Consider the following 18685-nt stretch of genomic DNA (forward strand, 5'->3'; position numbering starts at 1 on the left):
ATAGAATGAAAATACAGGGTTTCTCCTGTTTTGTTTTTTTAACATGGAGAAACTGTAGGGAAGACAAAAACCTTTGAACTTGAAGAAATACTTGTAATATGAAAAGCCTAACAGCGTCCGGGAAAGATCCCGAAGTTTCCAGAGCTTCGAACACCTACATTTTTCTGGGAAAACACATTTATTCCAATTAACCGAGCCAGGCTCTCATTTGTTAAGAGAATGAGAACGGACAGAGCCCAAGGGAAGTGGATTTCTGTGGCCCCCAATTCCTGTTTCCAACATTTCATGGATCAGAAGTATGAAGAAATTTCTGGCAACTGGATTTTAGATTGTTCCCAGAGGGGAAAATTTTAAATTGATAGCCGAAGAAGTAGGTCATTGTCTAAGCAAATAAAATTCAAGACAGCTTACTAATTTGGGAAGAAAAGGGAGTAAAGAAGAGCGGTCCATCAGCCACCTTTTTGCTCTTAAAGTTGCTTTCCCCCTATTTTAAGTAATTTTTTGGAGGCGAGGGGAGGTAGTGTTTAAAAATTAATTAACTGTAAAACAAACCATAGCTTTTAATGACCTGAAAAGCCAGTCCAGTTCATGACTGGGTAGCCAATAATATACATCACAAGGCACTCAACCTCATAATTAAAAATGCAGCAAGGGCTCTGGCCAGATATCTTAGTTGGTTCTAGAGCATTCATTGTACAGAAACGCTAAGGTTGCAGGTTCGATCCCTGGTCAGGGTACATACAAGAATCAACCAATGTACTTGACCAGATAGCTCGGTTGATTATAGAGTATCACTCCAAAGAACAGAGGTTGCTGGTTCGATCCCTGGTGAGGGCACATACAGGAACAGATCAATGTTCTTGTCTCTTTTTCCCTTCCTCTCTCTCTAAATAAATTAAAAAAAAAAACAAAAAACAAATCAACCAATGAATGCATAAACAGGAATGAACCAACGAATATATAAATAAGTGGAATGACAAATTAACATTTCTCTCTCTCTTAAATTAAAAAAAATTTTAAACACACCAAGGAAATTCAGGTGCCAGCTGAGGTGCAGCCTGGCCAATGTCGGAAAACCTGCTACCCAGTGAGGCAAGGCATTGGAAAGCTAGAGCTGACCTACACAGAGGAGGGATGCAAAGTGGAAGAATCTCTCTGGAAAGAGATTTTGCAAGGGTTATCAGATATAAAATGGATAGAAATCCTTTGATCCAGGATTCTACCTCAGAAATCTACCCTAAAGATATATTTATACACATATAGAGATATTTACACATACACAAACTAGGATATGCTTGTGTTGACTTAATATAGCAAAAGACTAGGAACATTTAAACATAGGATGGTTTAAATCAGGGGTCCCCAAACTACGGCCCACGGGCCGCATGCGACCCCCTGAGGCCATTTATCCAGCCCCCTCCGCACTTCCAGAAGGGGCACCTCTTTCATTGGTGGTCAGTGAGAGGAGCATCCGCATCCTGTGCTCCTGGAGTACTGTATGTGGCGGCGCCGCAAAGCGCTGAGTCGCTCACGTACAGTACTACTTTTGGTGACACAGGACGCACGCGTTACGGCTCCGGAAGCACGTCATATCACTTGTTAGGGCTAGCAGTGACAAATATGGAACCGGACATTGACCATCTCATTAGCCAAAAGCAGGCCCATAGTTCCCATTGAAATACTGGTCAGTTTGTTGATTTAAATTTACTTGTTCTTTATTTTAAATATTGTATTTGTCCCCGTTTTATTTTTTTAATTTAAAATAAGATATGTGCAGTGTGCACAGGGATTTGTTCATAATTTTTTTATAGCCCGGCCCTCCAACAGTCTGAGGGACAGTGAACTGGCCCCCTGTGTAAAAAGTTTGGGGATCCCTGGTTTAAATCATTATGGTACTTCAACCCACAGAGAAGAAATCGATGTATGCAGCTATTCATAAGAATAGGGGTATGGCTCTGGCCGGTTGGCTCAGTGGTAGAGCGTCGGCCTGGCGTGCAGAAGTCCTGGGTTCGATTCCCGGCCAGGGCACACAGGAGAAGTGCCCATCTGCTTCTCCACCCCTCCCCCTCTCCTTCCTCTCTGTCTCTCTCTTCCCCTCCCGCAGCCGAGGCTCCATTGGAGCAAAGATGGCCCGGGCGCTGGGGATGGCTCCTTGGCCTCTGCCCCAGGCGCTAGAGTGGCTCTGGTTGCAGCAGAGCGACGCCCAGGAGGGGCAGAGCATCGCCCCCTGGTGGGCGTGCCGCGTGGATCCCGGTCGGGCGCATGCGGGAGTCTGTCTGACTGTCTCTCCCCGTTTCTAGCTTCAGAAAAATACAAAAAAAAAAAAAAAAAAAAAGAAAAAAAGAATAGGGGTAGATCTTTATGTCCTGGTATGAAAAGATATCCAAAACCTAAAGTAGTAGAATATATAAAATACGATCTTATTTGTTAAAGATGAGACTACCGTATTTTTATTTATATCCTTGTTGCACAAAGTGTTTGAAAGAATAAGAGATCACCAACGTTGATTTCAAATTAATGTCAACTTTGAGTACTTGAGGGGTTGAAAAGAACAGGTGACTCTCACTTTTTTCCACACTTCACAAATTGAGGTTCTCAATCATTAACATTTTTAGAAAAATAAACATTAAATGAATCTTGTTATGTCATGTCTTTAAATAAAAATCATTTTATTAGAAGCAAATGCTTTTGATCATCTTACAAAGCTTTTAAGATTCAAAAATGATGTCAGAACTACTGTCAGCTTTAAATAAGTAAACTCAGTTATTTATAAGAAACATGAAGACATATATGATTAAAATTACTAGATTATTAATATCTTCACCCCAGTCCTTCTATTAGATATACTAATGAGTAGGACATAAAAGGATGATTGCATGTATAAAATCTTACCCTTACATTCTCTAATACAGTGCTAATCTGCAGAAGAATGGCTCAAATTCTAAATAGATTGAATCAAATAGTTATAATTATAGCTTTTGCAAGAATTTATTGAAAATACACTTACGCACAGTGCTTCTCCCTTCCAAACCCAGCTTTTCTTTTCATGGTTTTTCATTGCATTATTTTACAATTAAACTTATTCTGAATTGTAATTCTTTTTAGGTTATAAGAAAACTAAGAATTGGGTTCAACGATACTTAGGTTTTTGGGTTTTTTCATGAGTTAATAGTACTAACTATATTTCTCTCAAACTTTGGAGTGCTATAAATTCTAATTTCTCATTTCATGAATGACTACAGTGTTTATACTTATAGGGGCCAAGGACAAGCACCATTTAATTTGATTTCCCTTTCTTCGGTGTTCTACAACACTGAACATGTATTGAAGCTGAAGAAGAAAAAATTCCATAGTACCTTTCAAAATAAGACATTTTATTAATTATCCTGTAAGATACCAAATTAGAATGATCCTTATAACATCAGTTTAAAGCTATCCAGGCATGGAGCTTAGTCTACCCAAAATGAATTCAAAAGGGTGCACATTTGAGGTCCGTGCCTCCTAGATTTTCAAGTGGAAATTTCCACTGATCTCATACATCTACCTGCCTAAAAGGCTATAATACAGTGTGTCTGTAAAGTCATGGTGCACTTTTGACCGGTCACAGGAAAGCAACAAAAGACGATAGAAATGTGAAATCTGCACCAAATAAAAGGAAAGCTCTCCCAGTTTCATACCTATTCAGTGCAGTTCGATGTGGGCTCACACACAGATTTTTTAGGGCTCCTTAGGTAGCTATCCCGTATAGCCTCTACAGACTCATCACTGACTGATGGCCTACCAGAATGGGGTTTCTCCACCAAACTGCCGGTTTCCTTCAACTGCTTATCCCACCGAGTAACGTTATTCCTATGTGGTGGCGCTTTGTTATAAATGCGCTGATATTCACATTGCACTTTGGTCACGGATTTGAATTTAGCAAGCCACAGAACACACTGAACTTTCCTCTGTACCGTCCACATCTCGACTGGCATGGCCGTGGGCTGCTCTGCTGTATACACGGTGTTATGTCATCATCTGCGCATGCACACATGCTGCCACATCATTCTCCAGAAACTAGGAGGGTTTTATTTTTATTTGGTGCAGATTTCACATTTCTATTGTCTTTTGTTGCTCTCCTGTGACCGGTCAAAAGTGCACCATGACTTTACGGACACACTGTAGATTCAAGGGAAGGCTCTGCAGTCCTCACAGGCTATGGCTGTCCTAAGTGATCGTCCTCACATACACATTTCCAATTTTGGGGTTGTGTTCCAATCGTAATCTGGGGGAAATCCATGAGAATCCAGGTAGCCACACAGAGAAGAAATATCACTGGATTAACAAACATAATTCTTGCCTAATCATCTTAAGTTCTGGCCCCTTTAGGGTAAAAATGATGACATAATCACATTCAAACCATCTTCGGTCTCCATTCCCATTTTGCAAGCAGAGGGCAAGTGAGAGAAAGCATTCTACCTCAGGCTGGGAGAGGAATTATGAGATGCATCTCATCAACTCAATTGTCTTTTTTAACACAGGAAAGGCAAAAACATCCGTTATATCTACTAATCAGGCCATGGATTCTTTACTTGAGCACATGTTTATGTTCTGGCGATTCAGCTCTAGTAATCAAAGGGAACCACAGCTTGAAGGACTGACAGGAGCCGCCATCTTCCCACCAGCCAAGGACGTTGGCCTCACACTGCTGCCCCGACCACTGCTCCACTTCCAGCTCGGAAGCCACTGACTGAGCAGAAAATACAGAAACTGGCTAACGTAAGGGCTATGATTGTCCACACTCAGCCTGGAGCTGGGTTCCACAATCAAGATTTGCCAGAGTCGTGGAAGTACATTTGTCATTTCTATCCAGTGTACCCCACCCTGTATTGCCACCCGATTTAAAACACTCTTTGGGAGACCAATTTTTAAGACAAACGATTGAGGATTAATAAGAGGTTTTATTTCCCACTTCTGTTTTGACAGTCTAAGATTCCTGAGCCAGCAGTGGCCAAAGTAGCCAGGTCTAAAAATCAAATCTGGAAAAAAATGGATCAAGCCATTTTTTCCTCAGAATTTACATATTAAAACAGTAAAAAACTGACTGGAAGATAAGACTCCTCCTAGTTTATTGAAAGTACCACAGGAAAAAAAACAAGACTTCTATCTCAGTCCATCTAAATATTCACCTGATAGGAGAAATAACTCAGTTGAACATCTTTTGATGTGTGAGCACTTCCTCAGTTTGTAACTGGTAATTGAAATGAGCAGAAAAAGGGAAAGTAAACTGATTGCTGAACAAGCGACATGCATATGATGCAGATATCATTTAGATTTTGGGGGAAATCTCCCAGCAGTCTTTGGTTTACGATCAGCATTCTACTGGTGGGAAGGGAATGATGCATTAGTCTAAACTTCTCCCAATATCCACAGACCCAAACAAGAAATCTCCTAACTAATCAGTGCATTCAAGTGATCTCATTTGAGCCACTTGCATATTTGTGGCTAATATATTGATATTTGTCCATTTGCAATGAAAGGCAATTTGAAATTGCTTAGCCCCTCTTTCTAGAGAAATAGAAACCAAAGTTCCTAAATCTCCATTTTTGCCAAAAATATTCACTAGATCTATTAACAACCAAAAAGACTGACTTGACTGAATTATTGTCAGATATATGAGATAGATCAGGATGAGAAGGTCAAAGGTGAATTGTAGAAAAATTAGGTGGCCCAGGGTATTCCCCAGTTGGAAAGTCTCCAGTCAAACCAGAGAGCCAGCAGTATCCTTTTTTGAGAGCCTACGACATGCAGGCAACATGCCACACGTGGGGTGCACCTGTTATAAACAATACTCTTGTGGAACATGCAGAATAGCTAGAAAAACACTTAGTCAGTTCACTAAACTAAACCCACAAATGGGGAAACTGCTGGGAAGAAGGGTCCACAGTGATTGGAGAGCCTGGAATGGCAGATGGAATTACTCAGAGGTCAGGAACTGGAGCTCAACAAGGTGAAGAGGGGAGGCTAAAGCGTGTGCTGAGTCATTCTTAATTAGAGAGATCTTTTGAAAAGACTTAGGTCCTCAAAACCTGAGAAATAAGATGTGCTAATTGAAATGAAAAACTACACATTTTCCGAGGATACATGTAAGTGTATTGATTGCCTCCAAATTGATAACTGGGCAGAATGCCAAAAGGTTCAGTGATATTCTGGATGTCATTTAAGTAATTTTTTTTTTTTTTAAAGAACATGGTTTGGTTGTTCCAAGATGGTGGTGGCCAGGAAAGAAGGAGAAGCAAAAAATTATAGAAGAAGAATATAAATGGAAGAGAATTTAAAAACGGAAGAAATAGTTTTAAATGAACAAATTTGAGCTTATTGGGAAGGGAGCAGTCCCATATTTCAGTGTGACCTGTTAATAAAAAAAACCTGAGTAGTAAAAGCCAAAGAAAAAAATGAACCTGACTGTAAGCTTTCAATAAGTACACATTAAAATTACTTTCATTACTGGACTCTAAATACTGGTTGTGCAACCATTTAACAGTAGTTGGCATTAAAAAATGATGTACAGTAAGTACTTAAATGTGGCTCAGACCACGAAACGACCATGCATTCCTTAGGCCCAAAGCTTAGGCACCTCTTAGAAAAACCTAGATATACCAGGCATTTAGTGCTTGTTAGTATCCACAGCTGTAGGGACCATGGGTTTTACACGTAGTTGTAAGTTAAAGACTGAAGATAATCTAGTTATTAAGAGCAGTCTCAGCCCAAACTAGACCAGGACAGCTAAAGAGGTCAAGACAATGAAGCCATAGTTCTGTAAAATTTACCTAGATTCCAGCCTTTTTCCCCCTTATAAAAACATTAAACATTAAACCTATGCATCAAACATGCACTAAACATCTATACCTCCTGAAGAGACTAACTCTTAAAGGTCCTCATGTAATCTGTATCCTCAAATTTGACACGTGAATTTTTTTTAACATGAGGTATGGTTGCCCACATCTTCTTAAAAGGATCTCAAAAAAACAGATTAGGTGAAGCTTTGCTAATGAACGCACATACTGGAAAACAGATCTAAAATCCAATGATGGGAACAAGTATAAACTTGGCTGCTGTAGCGGCCAAGAATATATATTTCAGCCTTGAAGACCTAATACTATAAAATTCAAATTTGCTAGCAGGCACTGCCTCCACAGACGAGACTACAGAGTACGCTCGCTTCTGCCTGACCGCATCCTTTGAGAACTTCTAACTACTCCTCCAGGATTTGTTTATCCAACTGAGCCCACGGACACTGCACTGAGCGAGAAGGAAGACGCTGCCTTCTTTGCGAAACCTGTCGTTCCTTTTGGAAACGCAGCGTCTACCAGGGGTTTCTTTGGCTCCGACTGGGCTACACCCCGGGCTTTCTCCGCATCAGGAAGGCGGTGTCTGCTCCAGCCGCTGCCGCAGGACGACTGGGTACCAAACCCAGGTCGCTCCAGGCACAGCCAGGAACAAGGGCCGTCCGCGGCGGGAACCCGGGGGTGGCCCCTTCGCCAGGCTGCACCTTGGGTCCTGACTTTCCGCATTTAGGGCAAAAAGGGGCCGAGAGCTCAAGACTTTCGACCCAGGGGTCAATTCTCCACGGACTCCCCACGCAGACCCGGCGTCTCGGGTGGGTCGCTACCACCGGAAGACTGGGAAGAAAAGCTCGGTTAGCGGCGCGCAGGGGCAGGATTTTATGATTGCGGATGGCGCAGTCGCCTCCCCTGAAGACTCGCGACAAAGATGCGAGACCCCCGCCGCGCTCGCTGCTGATCGGGTCCCGCCCCGGTGCAAAAAAAAAACCCAAAAAACACACCTCAAAACACAAAAACCTGAAAAGAGGGGTTTGTGCGCCCGAGTTTGCAAATGGGCTGGACCAGCCGGGAAGTTCTCCCAGGCAGAAATCGGAGGGACCTCCCCACCCCCGCCTCCCCGCGGCAGGTGGCCCGGCGTTCCCGTACCTTGGTGGCGGGGTCCGCGGCCGCGATGGCGGGGTTCCCGGGAGCTCCCGGCACCGCCTCCGCCCCGGGGCTGCCGCCGCTGGGCTCGGGCTCGGGCTCGGGCTCGGCCGGCGTCCCGCTCCCCGCCTCCGGCTGCTCCGGGCTCCGCTGCTCGGTGGAGCTGCCGGCACCCATGGCTTCTCCGCCGTCCTCCCGCGCCCAGCCGCCGGGTTCCGCCTTCTCCGGGTCGCAGGGACGCGGGTCAGAGCGAGGAGCCGTGCGCCCGCGAGGTCCTGAGAGCGCCTTCCCTCCCGCTCCTGCTCCGCACGCGCCCGGACTGCGAATGAGGGGGACGAGCTCGCGGCAAACTCCTTAAAGAAAAAAAAAAAAAAAAAAGCCACCTCTTTGCCTGCTCCTCCTCCCCCTTGTTTTTCCCTCGCTTCATCACATGAGCACGCCCCAGACACGCCTTGCAGCAGCGTCTCCCCCGGGCTGCTGGGACCCGGGGCGCAGCGAGTCGCGAGCCCGGTTCCCGGCGAGCAGCCCCCAGGGCGCCTCCCGTTAAGATTTGGGGACCAGAGCAGGGGGACCACGCGGATTGCCGATGGTGAGGGCACAGCGAGAACAAGGGGAGTGCAGAAAGCCTCGGGGAGACTGGATTAGCCGGGATTGATGAAATGATAGCTACCCCAAGGCAGGAGCTTCTGCTGCAGCTGACTCTCAGCTCGCTCCGAGGCGAACCCCAATCCCCATCTGCTTTCCTTCAGGTGGCGTGTGACTTCAGATGGCGTTGGTCCTGCCCCCTCCCCATTAGCCGGAGAAAGGCAGGCGCTCCTTGGCTCCTTCGCAGTCGGACCATATTAGGACACCTCACGTGGCTGGAGCGGGGAACCGAGAGGTTAATGCAGTCAGGCCTTGGATGAGGTGGGCCAGGCGGCCACACCGTCTCCATCCTCCGGAACAGTGATGTCAGGCGATGTCATCAGCAGCACTGGCCGCCCTCCTTCCCTGGGGAATTTGGGGCAATGAGCTGGGTTACTGGAGATGAGGGCCTGACGCTGGAGGTCCAGGCCACTGCTCCCTGCGCCATGCTGGAACATGACGGAATAAAGCTGTTCGTGTGCATCAGTATTTCTCCACAGATAAAAAGCTCTAAATCATGTCAACCCGAGTGGCCTGTTTTCTTTTCCTTCATACTCTTAAATATAGCGGGCAATCAATAAATATTTGAATTACACAAATTTTTAGCGGGATTATTTGACTCAAGCATGATGATGGTGGGGTTGTGAGAAGAATCATCCCAGTTTTAACTGACAAATAAGTGCTGCAGTTTTCACAAATAGTAGGAATATTGACATTAGGCACTGGATAAACATCCCATACTCAGATTCAATACAGTTTAGTAGAGTATCGTTGTAAGCAGTAGTTCAGCACTGGAATATTTTGTACCTAATTAATTGTGTTAGTCAGAATAAAATTGTTCTGAATTTGTCATTTTTATTTGAAGGAGTACATACGGACCACTTGCTCTGGGAATTTACCACTTAAGAGGCAGTATATTTGCCCTGGCCGGGTAGCTTATTTGCGTAGAGGGTCTTCTCCATATGCTGAAGTTGTGGATTGGATCCCAGGTTAGGGCACATACAAGTGTCAGCCAATGAATACATAAATAAGTGAAACAACACATTGGTGTTTCTCCTTCTCTCCCCCCTCCTTTCCTCTCTCTCTCTAAAATCAATTAGTCAATAAACATTTTTAAAAGCAGTACATTTGCCAATTGGTTGCTTTTCAGCATTTCTAAGCACTTTACCCATTTCAACTTAAATTTCGACTATTTTGGAAACATTTATTCTGCATCAGGCACTATTCAAAGCACTATGTATATAATCACATTTAATCCTTACAACAGCCACCCTATGACATAGGTCCTCTTATTCTCATTTTATCAATGGAATGGGAGAAAGTCGGCTCAGGCGAAATTAAGTCAGATGCTCAGGGTTTCACAGCTGGCAGGTGGAATTGTAAGGAGACATCCCACACTGAACCGCTACATAGCATTCTACTTTCTTTCTGTAGGAAGCTTGGAATGAGTTCTCTATTCTCAGTAAAAGTCGTGTTTAGACCTCAGCTAGGATGCTAGGAGCTAAAAACTGTTAAAGCCTATTCGAGAATGATTAAGTCAGCACATCTGAAAATGTATCAGTAAGTGGTACAAATACTATCAAAGTTTCTCATTCTGTGAGATTACATTTATTCAGTTCCTGGGAAATTCTTAAAGCTTTTCATATCTTCTAGCCTTTATACATTGCAAGGTCAAAGATTTCAAGCCAACAGTATACAGCTCACATGCTGAGGAAGATATCGCCAGCATGTACTTAGATTAATGACTGCTTGCTTCATGTTTATTTTTCCAGGCTGTGAAAATGCTTGTGTTCTTATTTTTTTAAAGCGAAATCTTATTTTTTAAAGTGCACCTTTTCGCACTGCCCCCCCCCTTTTTTTTTTGCCTGAAACAGCTCCATAAAAAGTTAAGAATAATGGCTACTTTTGGTTTCTAAACTGACCAAATAATCTTTTTCATCTTACTTGTAGGCGGGAGTTCATCTCTGTTGAGTTATTTTTCTTAAGAAGAGTGGTTATGTTTTTACTATCCCCAGCAATGAATTGTCTCAACCTTTTTGTATATTCTGTTAGGCTTTAGAACATTACAAAGTTCTTCTTTCTTTCTTTCTTTCTCTTTCTTTCTCTCTCTCTCTTTCTTTCTTTCTTTCTTTCTTTCTTTTTTCTTTCTTCCTCTCTCTCTCTTTATCTTTCTTCCTTTCTCTTTCTTTCTCTTTCTTTCTCTCTCTTTCCCTCTCCCCTTCCCTCCCTCCTTCCTTCCTTCCTTCCTTCCTTCCTCCCTCCCTCCCTCCCTCCCTCCTTTCCTTCCTTCCTTCCTTCCTTCCTTCCTTCCTTCCTTCCTTCCTTCCTTCCTTCCTTCCTTCCTTCCTTCCTTCCTTCCTTCCTTCCTTTTTCAGCATATTTATTTAGTGCCTTTTGCATGCCAAGCACAGTTACTGTGCTTCCCACTCAAGGCTCTATATCAAATCACCAGGGTTTTCTTCCCTAAGGCTTCGGAGACTCCTCAGAACTGCTCGCATTGGTGTCAGTGATGGCGAGGGAGGCAGCTGTTCTCTCTCTTCCACTTCCCATCCCAAGGCTGTCAGTCCCCCAGCTTCTCCCCAGCAGCCCTCTCTCCTCCCGACAGCAGGACACAGGTGTCCCTCATGTCTTCTCCCATGGGGCACTTGGTGGTAGAGTCGTTTCCCTGTGAGAGTTCACGTTCTCATAAAAACAGTTTGAGATCTCTCAAAAACAAATACGTGTTGCCTGTATAACAGGCTGAACTTGAACGTTTTATGCTAACCTCTCCAGAAAGACAGGTCACACGAGATTTACCAATAAAATTCAGAGTCATAGTCGGACATCTTGTGCATACATCAAAACATGTTAAAATATGTTTTAATTTATAAATGTGGAACATTTTACAACTGAGTTAATGCAGCCCCTTGAAAGAGCAAATAATAATTACAATTATTAAAAGAGGATTTAAAACCAACACTTAACTCTACCCCACAGACTCCTTCTCCTGCGACAAAGCCTTCAAGCAGTTTCACTTAGAACTGTCATCTCTTCCCTCTTGAAATGACCACTTACCATTTCTTTGTTTACACTAAATTAAAAGCCTACATTTTTTGTTTTTTGAACCAATTGCGTACCTCAAGATATCTAAGTCATCTAAGAATCCTACTCTTACTCTTAAAGGGGGAAAAAACTAGAAGAGTTAGCAATTTTACTCAATTCATGTGTAACAAGTAATCCAACATTCATATAGAAATGACAGAAAAAGTCACTATATAAATTAAGTTCAAAAGCCAACTACTTGTTGATATATATTGTATATATAAGCAAGTGCTATTCTTCTAACTTTGAGGAATTTATTGCTTTGAGGTTAAGTATAAAGCCAACCATTGGTGTACAATTTCATTTATCCAGATTTAAAAGGGTACGACTTGGGGTGGTGAACACCCAATACAAGATACAGATGATGTATTACAGAATTGTACTCTAATCTTAACATTTTTTAAAGCAACTGAGTCAAATCTAAGATTACAATAAAGTAACAAAGGGGCCAGGTGTTAATCCTTTTATTTGTATATATCATACATATGTTGGGCAAATGAGTTTGTAGAATTTAGTTTTATTTAGTTTGCTCACTTTTATTGTTAAAAATGGTGCTGGGCAGTGCCAGGTATGTGATCTGTGAAACTGCTAATTACCTTCCTGCTTGGGAAGGGCCATTGTTATGCTAATGTTTGCTGGAGGAGGGGTTTTCATGCCAGAAAAGTCTTAAAAGGAGAGAAGGAGAAGGAAGGAAAGAAGCCAAGATGGCAGGAGATAGAGAGAAGTCATTTTTTTTTTTTTTTTTTGTATTTTTCTGAAGCTGGAAACAGGGAGAGACAGTCACACAGACTCCCGCATACGCCCGACCAGGATCCACCCGGCACACCCACCAGGGGCGACGCTCTGCCCCTCCGGGGCGTCGCTCTGCCGCGACCAGAGCCACTCTAGCGCGTGGGGCAGAGGCCAAGGAGCCATCCCCAGCGCCCAGGCCATCTTTGCTCCAATGGAGCCTTGGCTGCGGGAGGGGAAGAGAGAGACAGAGAGGAAGGAGGGGGGGTGGAGAAGCAAATGGGCGCTTCTCCTATGTGCCCTGGCCGAGAATTGAACCCAGGTCCCCTGCACGCCAGGCTGACGCTCTACCACTGAGCCAACCGGCCAGGGCGAGAGAAGTCATTTTTTCAGAGTAAGAAGCCATGTTGACCGAGGGAGAACCAGAGGTGAGGGGCTTTGAGACTGGTGTGGCTTTTGATTCTAGGAAAAACCGGAGAAGATTCTCCTGGTTGTGGAACCAAAGAATGTGTCAGTAGCTTTGTGAGCTCTGGGTTAAAGGGAAGTGTTTTCCCTGTGTGTTTGCTCGTCGGCCAGTACGAAACTTGAATAAAGGAATGGCCCACCAGTTTTTGGCTCCACTGTTTCTTTACTGTCTGCCCGAATCTAAGGGGAACCTGCATGTGCATGGCCACAATGGCAGTGGGCCTTGGCCTTACAACATACATTTTCTTTTTTTATTATTATTAAATGTATTGGGGAGACATTGGTTAATAGGATCCAATAGGCTTCAAGTGTACATGATACATATTTCATTTGTATTTTTCCAGTCACTGTGGAAGCCTTTACAGACACAAATATTTACAGAGAACTAATTTGACATAATTGCTGCCACTTTTCCCAAGGTTGTCTAAATATAAACAAATAAATAAATGTAATTGAAAGGCATTCACCAATAAGCCAGAATTGCTTTGGCTCCTCATTTTTTGAGAGTTGGGTTGCTCTACACCCACTCAGGATGAAAACTATGATATGGCAAATGATTTGCCCAACAGGGAGTGAGCATTTCTCAGGATACATTTTTGAAGGGTACCTGAAGGTACCTGGGAGGTTTCTGCACTCCAGGGCAATCAAGTTACATTGACCCTCAGATTTTCAAACCTTTCCACAAATTCAAAGAGAGTCCCATAAGTATCCAACATTTAAAAAGTGTATATTGTAACATATTAAGTCAACAACCTTTTATTGAGTTAAGTGCTGGCCAAAATGCTTGGGACTTTTCAAAGCTGGAGACTTTGGTTTCATAAGTCAACATTACTTACTCAAAAAAAAAAAAGATATTATGGAGATATACATTACAAACTATTGAAAGGTTTTAATGTTCCTTTATTAACTTGAAGTCCTCTGTGAATTTTTAATCTCAGATCTGCTACATACTCTGTCTGATATCAAAATGTGCTCTAATTGGTTTTTTTTGCATGTGATTAGGAACCCAATAAAAAGACCAGTGCTTGACCTAAGAATTGCTAAAATTATACACAAAGGAGGTTGACTATTTTTTCCCATTTTATAAAGCCTCCGTCTAAATCTCAGCTGATGTCCTGGTGTGATTCTGTAATACCAAGGAATGATTTCATTTTATCAGCTGCTTTTTAAAAAAAAAAATGTTTATTTTATTGATTTTTAGAGAGAGGGGAGGGGAGGGAGGGAGAGAAAGAGACAAGCACATCAATCTGTTCCTGTATGTGCCCTGACCAGGGATCGAACTGGCAACCTTTGGGACAATGCTCTAACCAACTGAACTATCCGGCCAGGGTTCAGCTACATTTTTTTTTAAAAATGACTTCTTGTCACTCCCACAAATGCAGTATCTCTACATGGCATAGCTGTGATAAATCACAATAAAAGATAGAAAATCAATAGTGAAACCAGAGCCACCTCGCCTTCCTTCCCTCCTTCCAACATGTTATTTCATTGCAACTTCATTGGGAATGTAATTAATTACATGAAAAAGATTCCAAAATCTGCAGCTGCTACTAAATTAATGAAAACTCTGAAAAGTGAAATAATCATTTGGCTATGTTGTTTTGAATGTTATTGTGCTTTTGAGAATTCTATGGAAGAAATTACAAGTAAAATGTTTGAATTTTACTTTCTATGGGAGAATCTGAGACACTGATTATTTCAGAGCATGAAATTATGGGGTATTTTCCTGAGTAAAAAAACAAAAACAAAACAACGGGTCGGTAAAAATAATCTCCAGTAAGTGATTGTAATATCTAGTATTTCCAGCATAGCTTGACAGAACAAAATTCCATGATTGGAGGTTACCAACAGCCCTTTATAATGTACTTTTTTTAATTTTTAAAATTATTAATTGGTTGGTTTTAGAGAGACAAAGGGAGAGAGAGAGAAGCATTCATTTGTTGTTCCACTTATTTGTGCATTTATTGGTTGCTTACTGTATGTGCCCTGAGTATGGAACCCGCAACCTTGGCATTTCAGATGACTCTCTGACCATCTGAGCTACCTGGCCAAAGCTGGAATGTATTTTTTGACAGCTTTATTGAAGCGTAGACGGAACTACCTATATTTCAAGTGTATATCTGATGAGTTTTGACAAATGCATACATCCTTGAGACCATTACCACAGTAAGAGACTGGGCTAATGATTTACCCCAAAATCTCTTGGTGCGCCTTTGTTATCTCTACCCAATTCCTCCTGGTCCCACCCTTCCTTCCCAAACAAGAGGCCTGCTTTCCTTCACTTTAGTTTGCATTTTCAAGAATTTTAGAAAAATTCATAGAAATGGAATGATCTACACTATTCTTTTCTTCATCTGGTTTCTTTTGCTCTGCATAGTTATATTTAGATGCATGCATGTTGTTGGATTTAACAACAGTTATAGGTGATTTTGTTTTTTCTAAATTGACTTTCTTAAATATTCAATAGTGAATAGGTCTTGGGGTCCCCCCCCCCCGTAATGAGAAGACTTGGCATATGTGCATGATATACATATATTAAAATCAGGAGAATAAAAAGTCAGCTGGCATCAGAGTCTAAATTAGAAAGGAAGGTAGTTTCTTTCTGTATTTAATTAGTCTATATTCTAATGCATTTTTCCTGGTTCTTATCCTTATTCTAGCCAGAGTATTTGAAAGACTTAAAAAATGATAATTTTATTGTCTTTGCATAATAATAGTAACTAGTTAGGCTGGGAATTATGCATTTTGGCCATAACTGCAAATCTAAAAATGATAGAAGAGTTAACAGCTGTAATTTTTCAATTTCAGGGGAGACATAATCTGTAAACTATAATCATGTGCTTCAAATGTTGTTATATAGCAATGTAAAATGACTTTTAAAAAAAGTACATCTTTTGTTTTAAGAGAGAGGGAAGCATCAATTTGTTGTTCCACTTATTTATGCATTTACTGGTTGATTCTTCTCTCTCTCTCTCTCTCTCTCTCTCTCTCTTTTTGCATTTTTCTGAAGCTAGAAGTGGGGAGGTAATCAGACTCTCACATGTGCCGGACCAGGATCCATCCAGTACGCCCACCAGGGAGCGATGCTCTACCCATCTGGGGCGCCACTCTGTTGCTCCAGGAGCCATTCTAGCACCCCAGGTGGAGGCTATGGAGCCGTTCTCAGCGCCTGGGCCAACTTTGCTCCAATGGAGCCTTGGCTGTGGGAGGGGAAGAGAGAGACAGAGAGAAAGGAGAGGGGGAGGGGTGGAGAAGCAGATGGGTGCTTCTCCTGTGTGCCTTGGCCAGGAATGGAACCTGGGACTTCCACACGCCAGGCTGACACTCTACCAATGAGCCAACCAGCCAGGGCTTTCCTGGTTGATTCTTGTACGTGCCCTGACCAGGGATCAAACCCATAACCTTGGTACATCAGGACACTCTAATCAACTGAGCTATCCAGCCAGGGCTAAAAAAAAAAAATGTTTTAACTGCTTCTATTCATGACCCAGATCAAGGTGTGTGAAATTAATTTTAAAAAGTATGACAATTACAACCAATATTAATTCCACACTTTCTGTTATTAATATTAATTTTTATATTAATTTACCAGCTATCTAAAATAACTTACAAAACCGTAGTTACAATATCATCTCAACTTTGTAAAAATAAAAGCTGAAAAAATATATTTGTATATATGTGTATATGCCCACATACAGGATTAAAATATTATAATAACTTTTTCTGGCCCTGGCCGGTTGGCTCAGCGGTAGAGCATCGGCCTAGCGTGCGGAGGACCCGGGTTCGATTCCCGGCCAGGGCACACAGGAGAAGCGCCCATTTGCTTCTCTACCCCTCCGCCGCGCTTTCCTCTCTGTCTCTCTCTTCCCCTCCCGCAGCCAAGGCTCCATTGGAGCAAAGATGGCCCGGGCGCTGGGGATGGCTCTGTGGCCTCTGCCCCAGGCGCTAGAGTGGCTCTGGTCGCAACATGGCGACGCCCAGGATGGGCAGAGCATCGCCCCCTGGTGGGCAGAGCATCGCCCCTGGTGGGCGTGCCCGGTGGATCCCGGTCGGGCGCATGCGGGAGTCTGTCTGACTGTCTCTCCCTGTTTCCAGCTTCAGAAAAATGAAAACAAAACAAAAAAATATATAACTTTTTCTGAATGATAGAATTTAAAATAATTTTTTCCCCTTCTTATACTTGCTTGTTTTCCCCCCAAAGTTTTCTGCATTGAATTTGTTACATGTATAACTCTTGCCAAAAGAATAAAAAGAATGTTAGGTATGCTTTAATTATCCAAGGAAGATATCCAGGCTTTAACCTGAAAGATACAAGTTTTTATAATATGTTATGACAACCCAGTACATTGTATTCACAGTCTGGAATGATAAGTCATAAGAACATTAATAAGTTTCAAAAGAAAGTAAACAAGGCAGGAGACCTCAACCTTGAACACTAGTTCTCAAACTTGGCTGCACACTGCAATAATCCGAAAGTCTTAACAAAATCTAATACCTGTGTCCCAACTCCCAAATTCTGGCTCACGGGGGAAGGAAACTCGGGTACTGGGGTTATAAAAAGCTCCCTAGGTGATGCTAAACGTGGAGCCGAGGTTGAGAACCACCGTCCTAGGGCCTTGAGCTTGAACTAACTTTCCTGAGGCTGCCTGGCTTCCTGATGGGAATTAACAGGCAACGAAGCAAGGATATGGAAGAAAAGCAATTTCCTCTTAGCACAGTTTTAAAATGCTATTAGGGGAGGGGGAATTCTATGTTCTGGAATCATCATCATTATGTATATTCAATCTGGTCCTTCTGAGGAAATCAATCCTCCTGAAAGGGGTCCAATGCAAGGCGTAATGGCACAATGAATTTTGTTTTACAACGGGAATATCTTATTGTGAGACTATTTTTTAAAATCATGCCCCCCCCAAAAGTTGGTTATTTCAGTATATAGTTACGGATAAATGTAAAAATTATCTGTATTTAATTATAGACTGTATGATATTCATTGGCAGAAAACTATTAGGTTTGGAAACATTGAATGTTTTCTCTTAAGTATAGAATTTAATTACTATAGAAAATATTTGGTCAGCCAAAACTCACATGCCTTCAGTCATGAAAATAATCAGTGTGAACTGATAAACATATTAGCTAGCAATAAGTTGAAGAAAGGAAAGTAAATTGATCTAATGTCTCTTTTTTATTGCTTTAAATTAACTTGTTAAAGTCAACATAACTGTAAAATAATTCTACTTTTTATTTTAATAAATAATTCCAGTATTTATTCATTATTATTTTTTATTCATTGGTTTTAGAGAAAGAGGAAGAGAGAGAGACAAAAATATTGATCTGTTCCTGCATGTGTCCTGACCAAGAATTGAACCTACAACCTTTGCATATCAGAAGGGTGCTTTAACCAACCGAGCTATCCGGCGAGGGCAAAGCTTAAAGAATTTTTTAAAATAGATTTGAGAGAGAGAGGAAGAGAGAGAGAGAGAGAGAGAGAGAGAGAGGAATATCAGCCTGTTCCTCTATGTGCCCCTGACCTGGGATTGAACTGGCAACCTCTGTGCTTCTGGATATATGCTATAAACAACCAACTATCCTGCCAGAGCATAAATGCAAATAATTGTATAACAATTTCAATAAACCCATTTAAATATACATAACTGATTTTTCCACAAAGGTGCCAAAGCAGTTCAATGGAGGGAAGATAGCATTTTCTTCTTCTTCTTCTTCTCCTTCTCCTTCTTCTTTTAGTTGAGAGGACAGGAGATAGTAAGGCAGACACCCACCACCCACATGTGCCCTGACCAGAATCCACCGGGCAACCCCAT

At 42.2% G+C, this 18685-nt stretch overlaps 1 protein-coding gene across 1 annotated transcript in view; it reads right to left on the reverse strand.

Annotated features, from left to right (window-relative positions):
• Nucleotides 1-8279, reverse strand: part of AKAP12 (A-kinase anchoring protein 12) — a 107536-nt gene extending 99257 nt beyond the window's left edge. The window contains exon 1 of the mRNA XM_066372986.1: nt 7971-8279. Within this exon, the coding sequence (XP_066229083.1) occupies nt 7971-8144 (174 nt within the window). The 5' untranslated portion in view covers nt 8145-8279. The remainder of the gene's footprint in view (nt 1-7970) is intronic.
• Between the last annotated feature and the right edge of the window lie 10406 nt (nt 8280-18685).

This window comes from Saccopteryx leptura, chromosome 3 (genome assembly GCF_036850995.1).
Source record: "Saccopteryx leptura isolate mSacLep1 chromosome 3, mSacLep1_pri_phased_curated, whole genome shotgun sequence".
In the NCBI taxonomy this organism is placed as follows: Eukaryota; Metazoa; Chordata; class Mammalia; order Chiroptera; family Emballonuridae; genus Saccopteryx; species Saccopteryx leptura.